Raw genomic sequence first — 16,477 nt, forward strand, 5'->3', positions numbered from 1 at the left:
CATTTGTTTCATTTGAGTAAGTAAACCACACTTCTCAACTCCCATCCCACCACTATCTTCTCGACATTCTAATCTACTTACATCTTCATTCCAAAATCTTGGATTACATTTCACTTTCGCTCAAAGCACACTAGGGGTTGGATCTTCCATCTCCACTTCTAACACTTTCTCTTTCTCTATCCCATCATCTATCTACCCTCCATTCACTCCACCTCTTGGTGCATCGTTAGGGGGAATGCCACCCTTTAACACTGTATCTTTCACATGCTTTCACTTTACCACATCTTTCCACTTTGGGACGGTTGTGATGGGAATCCCTCTCACTACCCCTAAACACTCACAAATCCCCACATGACCTTTCAGATGCAGGGATATCCATCCTTTGCTTGTGGATTGTTATCACACATCCCTTGGATCACTCCTATGAAAGGATTTTCATCCTTTGCTCTCCGTATCCCTATCCCTCTACCATGGGCTCCTTAGGCGGTTACTATGTCCCTACCCAGTCTGCCCTTGCCCACATTTGGATCCACTATGCACACTTCTCATATGCATGGTGGGCACTTTGGAATTCCTTCCCAAGTGTACTCCGCTCCCCCACCCTATCTCCCCTATCCACTCCACCCCCAATTATACACCTCCATCTCCTAGCACTATCACTCTTGTTGCAACGGCCAAGAATGCCTTCAAGGTTAAGACACATTTTAACGGGTCAAATTTCACCACTTGGTCAAACTTCATGCAAGTGTATCAATCTTGATTTTGAGCTTCAAGAGTTTTCCATTGAGGAAGGGGATGATCTGAAAGTCAAGTTGGTCGAGTATCGATGGTTACTCCTCAAGTTTGCCACTACTAGCTCCCTGAAGTCAAACGACAATCAAGTCACACTCTTCTTGAATAAGTTGCTCGACAAATACTTCCATTTTATACAACACATTATCTCACTACCTAGTTTGTCGACCTTTTACGAGTTTTGAGTGTTAGTTCTTGCGTTACGTGAGGCTGCATGATCAAGTCCACAAGAAGTCCACACATATCTATTTAGAGGTGTGAGGGCTGAATGCCTCTTCTTCAGGAGGGAAAACCAACATGGCAAGAACTCGCAAGATACGAAGCCAAGCCAAAACAAGGGTGACACTACTTCCTCCGATGGAAATAAAGAAACATGACCACTTTGGCAGCAAATTCCTAAGAAAAATAGATTTTGCACACACTGTTAGAGGTCGGGCCATGTGGATGAGGAGTGTCGTACCAAGGCCCAAGGTCTTCCACCTAGAAAACCACAGTGATTGCCTTCACTCTAGCTAGCCGGTCTAGTGGGGCTATGCCTCCTGCTGCTACGCCATCTACTTCTCTGTCCTAGTGGCTATTGGATATGTGGGACGCGAGCAACCTCAGTGGCGTATCGCCTTTACTACTCTTGAAGGATTGGCTGATTGGTTTGGTAGTGACTCACCTATTACACTTAACACATCCATTCCTAGGGCATCCACTATACCTTTTGGCACCACTTCCCCACCTTGCCGTATGTGATGGTGGCCACACACTTAGTCTTGAAGGATTGGCTAATTGGTTTGGTAGTGACTCACCTATTGCACTTTATGCATCCATTCCTAGGGCATCCACTATACCTTTTGGGACCACTTCCCCACCTTGCCGTATGCAATGGTGGCCATACACTTAGTCTTTCTCTTTTGGACTTCTGTTGTATACTTACATACTCACAGCATTGTACTTAGCTTTGCTTTCTTTTATTTTATTTTTAGTTTTGTTTTTTGGAGCATCTCAAGCTGCACTAGTCCTTTCTGAGATCGAGCACAAGATGCATACTGTTCCTTTCATGGTTCCATCTACTTGGAGTTTTTTCCCCTCCCGAGGCGGATCATGCAGCATATCTTTGGATGCTATCATGGCAGTGACTTCTAACCTTACTCTTCTAGTTGGGATGCTTCATCATCTTCATCCACATGGTTCTCGGCCCCACATGAAGATTAACATCCTCAAGCACCTTTTCCTTCTTTGGCATCGACATCCAAGTTGAGAACAGGTTCCTACCCTTCTTGGTATTCTACAAGTTTTGGCACTTGTCTTTGACATCGGCCTTCCTTCCCTCGCTCCCGTTGTACCTTCCCCTATGCATTGCATGATTTCATCATCTTTGTACTAGGGCGCTTGGACAAGCGAACAATTTTCCCATGAGAGACACTTTCCAAGTGGCACCTTGTCATGAGACTCAGAAGATCAAGAAGAAGACTAGAAGAAATCAATCCGACAACTCAATGGGCACGATATGCGTTTCACCTCCCAGCCTTGCCTAGTTCATTGCTGGCCACACTCATCGTGATCCGATTGCCAGCCGTCAAACCTTGGTGAGTCCTACTATTCTTGGACTCTCTTTAATTCTAGGCTCCCCTAAACCCCGTTCGGGCGCCCAAGACCCCATACGGTCATGCCTCGTGCGTGTTTCCCTTAATTTACCTTATAAATATAACATTTCCTTCCCCTTAAGAATCGGTTTCGTCCTCGAAAGCGATACTTGGAAGGTCTAACTGTAAATTGGGAAACCTTTTCTTTAAAGTACTTACTCGCTCCCATGTTGAGCTTTCTTCTGAACAATCTTTCCACTAACCAAACATTCTTGATAAATAGTATTCCTTGTTCGTCTATTACGAACATTTAATATTCTTTCTGGTTCATGTGGATTAGATTGGTCATTTAATAGCTCCTCAATATTATCATTTAAAACTAAATTATCCAAATCACCCAGCTTCTTCCTTAAGTTACTTACATGAAAAACTGGATGTATTTTACTACCAGCAGGTAGTTGAAGCTTGTAAGCCAATTCTCCCACCTTTTTAAGTATTGTGAAAGGACCACAATACTTGGGTGAAAGCTTTGAACATTGTTCCGTTTTCATGGTTTTAGTTTGTTCAGGAACCTTAAGATAAACCAATTCTCCTTCTTTAAAGGAGATGTCTCTTCGGTGAGGATCTGTAGATGCTCTAGCTCGATTTTGAGCTTTCTTAGTATTTTCTTGAGCCAATTTTAACATACTATTCATATCCTCCAAAAAATCCTTAGCTACCTGAACCTTTTCCTTATGCAGTCCTACTGCAAAAGGAGCTCTGGGCTGAAACCCATACATTAACATAAATGGACTATATCCAGTGGAAGAGTGTTTGGCACTATTATATGCAAACTCTGCTATCGGTAGATACTCTTCCCAATTAGTTTGCCTTTTACTTGCATATACCCTAAGTATATCTTCAAGGATTTGGTTAACCCTTTCAGTTTGCCCATCAGTTTGCGGGTGATCCGCCGTACTCATGCTAAGTTTAGTATCCAACTTCCTAAATATCGCACACCAAAATTGACTATCAAATTTTCTATCCCGATCAGAAACTATATTTGCCGGAAGGCCATCCAATCGGTATATGTTCTCTACGAACAATCTAGCCAATTCTGGTGTTTTAACATCAGTTGAAGTTGAAATGAACCTAGCCATTTTGGTTAACCTATCTACAATCACCCACACAAAGTCGTGCCCCCTCTGTGTTCTGGGTAAAGCAACAATAAAATCCATGGAGATACTCTCTCATTTTCCCGAAGGAATCTCTAGTGGATGGAGAAGTCCTCCCATTTTCAATCTTTCAGCTTTATTAACCTGGCATTTATTACATTTGACCATATAATCAAGGACGTCCTTATTCATTCCAGGCCAATAGAACTGCCTTTTAATAAGACTATAAGTCTTATTAACTCCTGGATGTCCCGCGCTAGGGGTATCATGACACTTAAAGAGTATCTGGCGCCTTATTTCTGTATCTTTTGGGACACATACCCTACCCTTGTAAAGTAAATAACCATTATCAATGGTAAAATTCTTCCACTTGAATCCGGTTTGAACAACCCCTAATGCTCCATTTCCTTGTTGAACATCCTCAGCTATTCCTTCCTCAGTAGAAGCACTTTCATTTGGATCCCCATTTTTTATTGCTTCCCATATATTGGAATATGCCGGATCAACCTGGTATTTTTCTTTTAAAGATTCAAGCAAGTTGGAAGTGAACTGAGTAAAACTCAATTCATTAATGATGGGCATTCTGCTAAGTGCATCAGCTACTATATTATACTTTCCTTTTCTATATCTTATCTCATAGTCGAACTCTTGGAGGAATTCGGCCCATCTGGCTTTACGCCCGTGTAGATCCGGTTGATCATTAAGCCACTTAATGCTTTCATGATCCGATAAAATCAAAAGTTTGGCACCGTATAGATAGTGCCTCCATTTCTTCATTGCATGTACTATTGCATACAGCTCCCTCTCATAAACAGAATAATTCTGTTTTGCGCAGTCTAATTTCTTGCTTTCAAAAGCAACTAGTCGACCTTCTTGTAATAAGACCGCGCCTATCGCCTTATCACTGGCATCAATTTCAACCACAAATGGTTTATTGGGATCCACTATTAATAATACTGGAGCTGTAGCAATAGCTACTTTAATTTTCTGAAAACTTTCATTTTGGTCTATTCCACAATTAAAGCTCTTTCCTTTCCCTTTAAGTTGGTCTGTCATTGGAACAGCTATTTTGGCATAATCTTGAATGAATCTATGATAAAATCCAGATAAACCTAGGAAGATCTGCAGCTCTTCCAGGTACCTTGGAGATGGCCATTCAATAATTGCCCTAACTTTTTCTGGATCCATCTTGATTCCCTCTTTCGAGATAATATGCCCCAAATATTTGACCTCTTGTGCAAAGAATTCATATTTAGTTTTCTTCGCATAAAGGGAATGTGTTCTTAACAATTGGAATACTAATTGTAAATGTTCCAAATGTTCTTTTCTTCTCTTGATTTACTAAAGATCAAGATATCATCCAAGAAGACTACTACAAAATGTCCTAGATAGGGCCGTAGAACACTATTCATCAGCTTCATAAAGGTAGCTGGTGCATTAGTGAGGCCAAAAGGCATCACCAAAAAATCATAATGCACGTATCTAGTACGAAATGTTGTCTTAGGAACATCTTGTGCCTTAATTCTTACTTGGTGATAGCCTGATCTTAAATCTATCTTTGTGAAGAATTTTCCCCTTGTAATTGATCAAAAAGATCGTCCATTATGGGCATAGGAAATTTATTCTTCACCGTTATTTTATTAAGTGCTCTATAGTCAACACAAAGTCGCATAGAACCATCTTTTTTCTTTACTAATAAATTTGGCGAAGCCCAAGGTGAATTACTGGGTTGAATAAACCCTTTATCAAGGTAATCCTTAATTTGTCTTTCAACTTCATGGTACTACGTTTCACTTAACTTATAAGGTGGTTTAGAAATAGGATGAGTATCCTTATTTGTGTCAATTGAGTGATTTATATCACCCCTATCTGGTGGAAAGCCGCTTGGTAAATCAGAAGGAAACACATCTTTAAATTCATCTAACAAACTACTTAATTCATTATTTACATTCAACTCACAAACATAAGAAAATTGTTGCTTTATATTACAGAAAGCAAAAGTGTTTTGTACAGAAAGAGACCATAACATGTATACCTCACAAACTTCCTTCTTTATCAGCTTCTGAACTTCAGTAGAACACAACAAAGGATTATCAGATACTTCATGTTCACCTTGAATAACAAAAGTCTTACCATCCCTTTCAAATTCTAGTGTATTATGATGATAACTACGTTTTAAGGATGGTTCCAATCCCCATAGCCACTCCCTCCCTAGAGCAATATCAGCTATTTCCATGTTCATAATGTGGAAATCAAGTTTATCTTTATATTCTTGAATCTCAATTTCCAAATTGGATACCACTGTATCCCATATTTTATTATCTTGACCTTGCATCATACGAACAACATATTGATGCCCACTCTTTTGTTGGGGAAGTTGCAATTTTTTGACAAGTGCATAATTTATAAAATTATGTGTAGCAGAGTCATCAATCATGACTCTAACCCTCTTTCCAGCTATCAATCCATGCACTCTAACTAAATCATGTGGGCCAAAGGTAGGCTGCCACATAGAAGTTGACATACAACACTTGTGTTGTACATCCATGTGCAAGACCTTTAAAGATTTATACCTTTCATGTCCCGTTAATTCTAAGGTCTGCACTACATGGATTTGTTTTTCTTTTCCCTTGCCCTTGTCCTTATCCTTTCCTTTGTCTTCCCCCTTTTTCTTTTGAGGGCAATTCCAAGCAGCATGGTTAGAGGATAGGCAACTGAAACACAACTTTTCTTTTTTGGCCTTATCGAAGTCATCAGGACTTAACTTTAGCCTTACATATTGTTTCTTTTCAAAAGGTTGTTTTTTACCCTTTAAAAATGACATTTTTCTTTTAAATTTGCCCACAAATTTTGAGGTTTCCAATTCCTTAGACTTGGGCTCCGTATCAGTGAGACTAGTGAGTATACCTGGATACATACTATCTTCATTGATTAATGCAAATTTAATTGCCTCTTCCAGCGTCTTAGGTGAACTCCTTTTTACTTCCCTTTTACAGGCTTTATCTAGTCCCCTAATGAATCCTCTTGTTTTTTGAAATTCATCTATTCCTTCCAATTTGAGGATTATCTCACGATATTCCTCCAAATATGTCAGCAGGAGTTTTCCCTTTTGTCTGACATAATCCCAATCTTCCCAATTTCTTTCCATTTCATTTTCAAGAAGGAATTCTTTCAAAAAGACGGATTCAAATTGAGCCCAAGTTTCAGGTATTTTATTTGCCTCCTTTAAAGTTCGCCACCATTTATACGCTTTGGGCCCCAAAGTTAAACTAGCCTCCAGTGCTTGGAGATGTGGTGGAGTATTTTTAAGTTTATATAAATCTTCCCATTTTTGGAGAAAATTAAAGATTGTATCTTTATTTCTATCTTTTTCCTCCCCGTGAAACTGAGGGGATTTCATATCTTTTAGAACTGGATTATCCCTCAACTTGTGGTGGGGTTCCTTAAGATCTCGAATAGTCACATCTAAATCTTTCGATGAAGATGGGACATCCGAGGTTTCTATCTTATTTTTATCCCTTTCTAACAATAAAGTTAATTGAGATTTTATTTCAATGAGTATTTGAGTTAAAATTTCCATTTAAACCCCCTGAGCCTGCATACGAACAGTAAGATCATCAAATTGTTCTCGTGTAGCAAAGAATTCTTCCCACTGTTCTTCTTGCATCTCCGATTCATGGGGATCTACCATAGGGTGGTCCCCAGAACTAGAACCTTCCATTACTCCCTCTTTCTCTTTTTCTGCCATTAATACACTGGAATTGGAAAGCAAAGATAAGAAATTTGCATACAAAGTAAAATACTTCCCTAGTTATAATGACAAGGCAGCTGTTGCTGGATTTATTAGTAAGCCCGAAGAGTGAGGAACAATTTTTATCTTCCGAACTAAGCCGGTCACACAGGAAATGAAGCTTATTTGCAAAAACAACTAGTATTTAGTCCCCTTCTTAATGATCACGCAGACCATCAATACATCTTTCCTGAACTTGTTCTCTGCCCAACCTGTACTTGTCATACAAGTGCAGTCGGAGCTGGCGAGAGAGATACAAGACAATAGAGGATAGCGTGCACTCGACTGGTCACAAAGAGACCAGAGGGTAGCGTCAATTTTATTTGTTTGCGTCTCACAGAATTCACGTGATCCAGGATGCGACGTTAGACGTGAAGGACAGCCTCTTTTCGCCAAATGATAAGTGAGGTGGCGAAGATAAACCTCACGTCAAATTTCGTATGACGTGTCACCAAGGCACCAGAGAAGAACAACTTCACGGGTAAACGAAGCAAGAACCATCGGCTCTTGAAAACAGAATGATTCGACGACTTCTCAAGAAGAAGAATCCAACGCCTGCGCCCGCTCTGATACCAATATCATGAGACTCAGAAGATCAAGAAGAAGACTAGAAGAAATCAGTCCGACAACTCAATGGGCACGAGATGCGTTTCACCTCCCAACCTTGCCTAGTTCATTGCTGGCCACACTCATCGTGATCCGATTGCCAGCCGTCAAACCTTGGTGAGTCCTACTATTCTTGGACTCTCTTTAATTCTAGGCTCCCCTAAACCCCGTTCGGGCGCCCAAGACCCCGGACGGTCATGCCTCGTGCATGTTTCCCTTAATTTACCTTATAAATATAGCACACCTGCTGTATGAGCATTTTTCGACATGTAGCATACTATGCATCCCATTGTGGAGAGCACCATTGGACGGATCCTAAGCTGTTTCCACCAGCGGATTACACCACCATTTTTCTTCACATGATACTTCATCACTTGTTCCTTGTCATCGATATCCTCGAGTAGTTGGGTAAGCTTGTATTGTTTTGTGATGTGTTAGGTGTACCATCCCTAGTCCCGTCTTCTGGGTCACTGTTACTTAATCGACTGCCACCCCCTAAAATTAACTTTCCACCACCAAAAAAAACAGAAAAAACAAAAAAGAAAAGCTCAATGTGGTTCCATCCCCCTTTGTAGGGCTTGGTTAGGCCACTCGGCAACCAATGAGTATCCTTTGTCGATACCTTGTTCAATATGTCTTACACTCGCAAATAAAGAATCACCGAAGCAAATGGCTAACAACCAAATACATCCAACAAAGCTCAAATCCAAGCTTCAAAGATCACCATAAACATACTCGAACATAAACATTAATACCGAGTATCAACATCACAAGTATATGGAAGACCCAAATAGCATGTAGATATGTAATGCATAGAAAGCTCTCTAACTTGTAAGCTTATAACCATAACTATTCTATTCTATGTAAAATAAAGAACTGAAAACTACAAAGAATCAACTTTGTGAATGCTCAGATACGTAGTTCTCGTTGCACTCTTCGTTTCTAGCTATAGCACACCTCGTTCCTACATACAAAAATGTCATCAAGCCACTATACTTGTCCACAACTTCTACAACATGCTCTATATCCACTCAAAATAGATAGAATGGCGTGAAGCCAATGTATATCTAAAATGAACTAACATGGGATTGCCATGAAAGCTATAAGTCAAGCTCTTTTCCTAGGTTGAATATCAGTAAAGCTTCTCAAATACCGGCTCCAATACCAATTGAAAGGTGGAATAAGAGTGAAAGCACAAGCAAAAGCAAAAGAAAAGTAGGAGCTATGGAGGTTCACGCAAGAGAGCAAAAGAGAGAGACATAGTATGTGAAAACTCCAATAGTCACAATGTGTAACCAGGCCTCCCCTTATTCTATCGTCATATAAAGAAAAAGAATAGTATAACAGTGATGAGAGCTTTTGTGAGCTGCAATATACAAGTGTGCAAGTACAATGTAAAGAGTAGGTACATGGCGGCTCAAGCACAAGCACCTTTACCCCTTACACCACTATGAGGAAATGAACCCTAACAATCAAAACTTGTAGCATAATAAGTGAGAACTATAGGTCGAACAAAGTGCATAAAGTGTACAAACCAACATAACAAGCAAAATAATACTCGAGCAATGGAACAAAATGATAGGGCACAAATGAATGAATGAACGACCCCAATGAACAATTTCAAAGTTTGGGTAGTCCCAAAATTTGATAAATAAGGCTAAAAATATGGGATATTTCAGCATGGCTTTTGGGCAACTAAAACTTGTCATTTCTATATGAAAGTGCACAATGGAAGAAGATTACAAATGCAAACAAAGAAGGAAAGAGAGAGACAAAAAGAACGCAAAGAAAGGAGGAACAAATCTGCATTGTTCAAAGAATGAATGTTGAATATAAGGCTGCTACAAACATCCCCACATGTTACTGGTCTGCATCAGTGAGGACACAACAATGTGGCAAAAGATAACTGAAATCATAATAAATAGCAGGCTGAAGCGAGAAGAATGGAGGCACTGAAGAAGTGGCAATCCCAAGGCAGCGATATATAGGCATAAGACTCTGAACTGGCCAACCTACTAAAACAAAGAGCAAAATGCTGCAAATCAGTCCAACCAATAAATAATGACAGAAATGCTGTACAACCGGCCTGCAATGTCACTGCCTGCAATCAATGCTACTGATTGGACTGCCTTGTGGTACATTGACAGATTGTGCTTGCAATTAGAGACAAAAAATGGACACAAACAGATAGGAAAACACCTTCAAATCTAGCTCAAATAGAGCAAGTTGGCAGGGTGAACAGGATGGAGTGGACTAGTGCTTATGCATGCTAACTTCAACCTAATGTGCCTGTAAAAACCAAGACAACATATGAGAACAAAAGATGGACAAAGATAGTGATAGCGGAGGCTCACAAGCAAGAGATGTACATAGAAGAAGACCATGTAAACCATGTCTAATAACACCCTCCTTCAAAGCATGGGTACAGCGGAAGGCAAAAGAAGCAAAACATCCAATGGAAGATCAAACCATCTATATCTCAATGACATCCATCGATGAAGTCCAACCAAGCAACATGACCCCTTCTCTAGATGAAACCCAATTGCTAGGGATGGTTAAAGCAAGCCAATAGGAGTGGATAGACCTGAAACAAGTCACTTAAGATGTAGAATGGATGTGTAATATTTCCGCAACTGCGTACCGTAAATATCGACGTCCCGCACATGACGTAAACCTTGTGCAAAGGATTATCTCTTGCATTGAAGTTATTGGCAGTGTAATGTGTGACCCGCACGCGTGAAATGGGATCCTCCGCATTGGTAAATCAAAACCAGGAGTTCAAAACCGCAAGTCTCACAAAAACACCCTCTTGGGAGGGGCATTTTGAGTAATTCAAGGCAAATTTTTTTATTTTTTCCCCTTTTTCTCCAGCCGATGCATGGCTGGAGAAGGGGGGAGTGTGGGGAGGATGGGGATATGGCAGACGTGGCTTGCATGGGGGGGGGGGGGGAACCCATGCAAGGGGGCCCGTGGTGGATGCCCCTTCCCCACCCCCCCAATGCCTATAAAAACCCCCCCCAAGGCTGTGTGAGAAAAAGGACGACGGGCCGTGAGGAGGGAGGTGAGGTCGCCGTGGTGAGGAGGTTGCCGACGCCGCCGAGCCGCAGTCTGCCGCCACGCTGCCACTGTGGTCCGCCAGCCGCCAGGCCCTCAGTCCGCCGCCGCTGGACTACGTTACCCCCCCCCCTCAACGTAGCTGCTGAAGACAGAAGCTTCTTAAGAAGCTTCTTAAGAAGCTTCTAAGGGGGGGGCCTCCTTAACCCCCCTTCCCACCACATTCCCCAAAAGACCCATTCACACCCCTTCCCGGAAATTGAAGAGGAGAGGGTGAAGGCCGTATAGACTCCCACAAGACCTTCGAAAAAGGCTTTCGCCAAAAGGACTTTAAAGCCGCAAGACCATCCAAGAATCAACTCCGTCCCAACACGAGGTTTTCCCCAAAGATCTCCTAAAGCCCTTTTCGGCAAGCGCCATTCCGCAAAGGAATCTTCCGCATACGAGGAAAAGGCCAAAGGTCGGGAGGTTGCATTCCGAGGCAAGTAAATCCGTAGACCACAAAGGCAAAATTAGAAGCCGACTCTACGCCTACGATGGCCCCAAAAAGGACACAAGATGCGACTGCGGGAGGTTCATCGCCGAGTATACAAGTGGATATCTCCCCGACCCCTCAAGTCCAGGTTCTTTCGAGTTATTTTCGCATAAAGAAATGATTAGGCGCGCTTAGTTCATAAAGGGGATTGCATTTTTACGCGTAACTTTAATGCATGTGGAAATTGGAAAAAAATACATTTGATAAGTATCTTTGAAACATTAGGCAGGATTGGAAATTTGTCATGAATTTGAACGAGTTATCCACCTTAGAAGACTAGTTGCATGTAGTTTTGGTACATTATCAAAGTAATGAGTCTAAACTTAGGGCAAAGAAATGGAATTTATAAGTGCATTCTCTTCCGTCCTAGACATGGTAGGAATAAGCGTGTGCCGCATGTTAGGCAACATCCTCCTCGTAATGATTTCATGAGGCAAGGTTAACACCAAGAGATATTATTCGAAAAGAAATAATAGAGTACGGAAATGATGGACTTGCAAATAGCATGTAAAATGGAATGAGTTAACACTAGCTTTAGTTTGGTATAAACTTCGTTAAACTACACTGTAGCTAGGAGAATGTTGGGTATTGCATAGTCATCATGCGAAAACGTCATTCATCACAAACCGCATTTAGGAAAGGTTGCATGGTTCGTCAAAGCATAAGATTCGAAAGTAGACAACAAGGTTGTAGGTATGATTATTGATGTAAGACCTAGTAGGTCCTAGGAAAAGTTAGTATCCAGATTATCATGCACCAAAGAAAGATAAAGTTAGAAAAATAAAGTTATCGTGGACCATGTGATGCGTAAAAGCAATAAATCGCATGTTTACGCATGTTGGTGGAGTTATAACTATTGTTCTCCGTTAGATTTAGTTTATTACCTTTAGAAGGATCATCCTCGTCGCAAGACATGTATAATTGAATTGACTAAGTAACCTAAACCACAAGGGACTCATATGGGCATGGCTCAGTCGATATGATAGGTATCCCAAGTGTTAACTAGGGGTTAGTGCAATAAGAATTCGACCTAGTTTTACACTGGTTGCCAAGTCTAAACCCGCAAACCTAAGAATCTTACACACGAAATGTCGAATCAATTGGATGTTCATGCATGAAATGATCTAAGGTTTATCCCAAGGATCATTCGTTTAAAATGATGAAACTCCGACGGGGTTGCCTATTTTTAGGATCATGGGCCAACACAATTAGGAATGGTTTGGAGGATACCCTAAACCCTGTTACTCGGCCGGAGGTAAAATCCGTGACCGGAAAACGCTAAACAATGGGTAGAATAATTCCGTGGAATGATGCAACACATGTGCAAAAAGGTTGCAATATCGTATAGACTTGAGATTTGTCCACAAGAGAGTTTTGTCATCTCTCGAAATGAGGTTGGCAAGTTATTGAAAGAATTTAACTTACAAGAGGATGAGTAATCGTCCTGTTACTCACTTTTCTTGGGGGATAATTGCCAAGGAAAAGGAAAGTTAGGTACTTGCCTTGAAGCAAATAACCAGACAATAAACCAAAGCGACATGGTCGCTGGAACCTACCACAACAAAACCTAAAGTATTGGTAGGGTATGACCCTAACCCAAGAATGATAGGAATCTTGCCAAGTTGCAATTGATTCCGGATCGAATGCGAGTTGCATTCGGAGAAAAGGAGTCACTCCTTAACAGTTTACCAGCTAAACGACCATTGAAATTGATTGTGCTTGTAACAGTTTAGAAAGGACTGTTTGCATTGTTTGCTCAATGAACTAAAGGATGAAAATATATCTAAAGCTTCAGGTTGGTGCCTGAAGGGAGAGGCAGCTTCAGTTACCCCCGACTGCCTGCCTGACCCTAACCAAGGGGGTTGTTAACCGCACCGGGAACGTGGACCGAACCCGCCATGAGAGGTCTCTCCGTTGAGTTCTACTTGGAGCAGGAGGACGCTTGGGTGCCAGAGGGGGCTCTGGCCGTAAATCCCTCGCCTTCCGGGCCCTGCACAAGAGGCTAACGTGACTCGGGATTGGATCTCGAGGCCCGCATACTAGTCTACGGGCGGAAACTTGGATTAGTGATCCCTGGTGGATTACTGGATAGCCTTCGGGCGGATTATGAATACGCCTACGGGCGGGAACTCCTTGTATTTCAAAGATAAAAGGATATAATGATAACAAAGGAGTTGTTTGACATTGTTTTCTTTATGTCCTGTGATAAGATTACGTGAAGGAACCAGTGCTTAACAGGGTTAATCAAGGAAGCTGTTTGTTATATGTCAAACTAATGTGGTAGGTAATTACATAACTAAAACAAACCGAGGAAAGTGCGGAGGATGGACCATGGGTCCGTCCTACGGATGGGTGGTCCCGGTTAGCCGGGAACTTTTCTCAAAGTCTTCGACGAACAGAAGGTTGATCAACATCACCGAAACAAGTAACTAGAAAACCTTAATTCCGGTCGATCCTAAGTGGGAAACGGCCAGGACACTTCCGCTACGTGGCAGACGCGGGAAGACCTAGATCGCAAGTCCCGTAACATTCCATGGAAGTGCCGGGCGGAGCTTTCTAGACATCCTTCCCGATGGACTGCTAAGACGTGTCCAGAATGATTCTAGTGGACACGTTACAGGATGAGGGAAGTCTCTAACTCGACAAGAAGACAATAGCGAAGAGCTATCGACGATGTTGTAGAGCACTCCTACTAAGTAAAGATATCAAGGAGAGAATAACATGAGATGTGCATGCTAGTGCCAAGAAAAGGTCGCTCTGAGAAGAGACAAAGAAGCTGCTCCATCATGTAAAGGCCCTCTGATAATGTGCATCCCCGAAAAAACTCCTCATGTGACATGAACTTAAGACTCCCTCTCTAACACTAAGAGAAAGGTCAAGGAATCCACACCCTCATCACTAGTATCAAAATCCCTCTCTCAAAGGGATAGGGTTACCACTAAAGGAGATGGTGGGGGATGGAAAGGAACCTGTGGGAAAGAGGAAGGTCAAATGGGCAAGGCTACAGGTCACACGTTTAGATATGTACCTAGGCCTATATAATCAAGCCCAATCATTGTACTTTATTCAGCATTGCATCTGTGTACTTGCAAGAGTCCTCTCTCTCTCTCTCTCTCTCTCTCTCTCTCTCTCTCTCTCTCTCTCCATGGAGTTCCATCTGCCATAGCTTGCTAGTCCTCAATCACAAGCTCCAACATCCAACAGTGGTATCAAAGCAAGTTCGACTCATCATCTTCATTGCCATTGCCATCTCCATATCGTATTGTGTATGTTCTTGCTACACCACCTCTTGTTCAACGCACCAGCTATTGCTCCAACTTCATCTTGAGGCATCACCTCTACTTCAGCTTGCTTGCTCACCAATACACCCTGCTGAAGGGCCTTCACCGAACACCAACGCCACATCATTTTGTGCAGTTTTGCCTGGTGTAACATTGTTCAGGGCTGCTGTTCCAAGTCAAACTAAGTCATAGATGCTCACCATCCAGATCTGTCTTTGCTCCAACAATTTGTAGCAGAGCAAGTTCAACTCATCTTCGTCGCCATCGTCATCTCCATATTGTACTACACCTGTTCCTATTGCACCACCTCCTGTTCAATGCACCAACTATTGCTCCAACTTCATCTTGAGGCATTGCCTCTGCTTCAGCCTCCTGGTTCATCAGTATACCCACTCATGCCCTGTTCTTCAGGGCTTTCAAAGTTCACCTGGTCTAACATCACCACAGGGTGTTGTTCCAGGTCCGTCGAAGCCGCCAGTTGCTCATCATCCCAACCCACCTTTGCTCCACCTGTTGTAGTTCATGCCAAGGCTGCTGCCCATTCTCATCACCTGCTATGCTAGTGCGACAATGGGCCCAGATTATACATGGGATTAATAACGATGATCACAATTCTGATTACGGATGGTGATGGCAATTAGGACGACCATAACAGGATCCAGACAGAAACGTGTAATGATAGTAGCTCCCAAAAACTTATTAATCGCCACTCTCAACTCAATAAAATCCTTCAATGATCTGACTAATATTGCAAATTTGTTAAGCCAGCAATGACGAACAATCTCAAGAAAATTATTGCTTACCAGTCTCAAACAAACAAAAAAACAGTGTCCATAAGCAATGAGTTTAAATAAGAATAGAGATGGGATTTCACTCACATTGAAACGATGGAAGTCTGACTTGAAGTGAGATCGCTGATCCTGAAGGGACGAGAAGTCCAAGCAACCGCAAGTGCTACAAGCCCAGCGATGCAAGCTCCTCGCTTCGAAGGCGGGCTGCATGTCAGAGCCTCGCTGGGAAGAAGGAGAAGAGGAAGGAGGATCTGCTGCTGCTGCTGCTGCTGTTGCTGTTGACAGACAGCTTCCCTCCTGCTTCTCATCATCATCATCTTCTTCTGCTCCTGCTCTCTCCACATCCTCTTGTTTTCTCTGTGATAATGGGCCATGGCTATCACTCCCGAGCTTTCCCTGAAAGTGGTTTTGGCAGCCATCCGATTCCCAGTACAGAACTGCACCTTCAAAAAACGAGCTTGAGACCTGCAAAAGAGTAGTCGGCCTGTCGCTACCGGTGGCTTGCAGACCCATGGTTCCTCTGAGAGGAGAAGAAGTCGCGTAGAAATCTGGTAGAGATGTTATGAACACCGCATGGGCAGGGGCTAATGCCCTGCTTTTACCAAAATACTTCTAATTACCCCTCTGAACTTCACCTCATTCTGAAAAGGTGGCATGTACTATTTCATGTCGTTGATGTGCATATTATAAAATTTCCTCATCTATGGTACATTATCTTTTACCATGGCTCTATACAAGGACCCATGCTTCTCGATAGGGTGCTTCTAAAGCAATGGTGTTTAACCCCGCTCTCCGCCCCCCCCCCCCCCCAATCTCTCTCTCTCGCTCTCTCTTTCTCTCTCTCAACATCGCTTTAGCTAAGTCCCAAACCTTAAACTTTCTTCTTGCAATAGATACATA

General features: G+C 42.2%; 1 protein-coding gene across 1 annotated transcript in view; it reads right to left on the reverse strand.

Moving 5' to 3' along the window:
- Positions 1 to 16,203, reverse strand: part of LOC148025083 (zinc finger protein-like protein) — a 57,301-nt gene extending 41,098 nt beyond the window's left edge. Inside the window, exon 1 of the mRNA XM_087694784.1 lies at positions 15,665 to 16,203. Within this exon, the coding sequence (XP_087550910.1) occupies positions 15,665 to 16,090 (426 nt within the window). The 5' untranslated portion in view covers positions 16,091 to 16,203. The remainder of the gene's footprint in view (positions 1 to 15,664) is intronic.
- Positions 16,204 to 16,477: the final 274 nt, after the last annotated feature.

Source organism: Lygodium microphyllum, chromosome 15 (genome assembly GCF_053477565.2).
Source record: "Lygodium microphyllum isolate KBCC chromosome 15, Lygodium_microphyllum_v1.1.10, whole genome shotgun sequence".
NCBI classification, from domain to species: domain Eukaryota; kingdom Viridiplantae; phylum Streptophyta; class Polypodiopsida; order Schizaeales; family Lygodiaceae; genus Lygodium; species Lygodium microphyllum.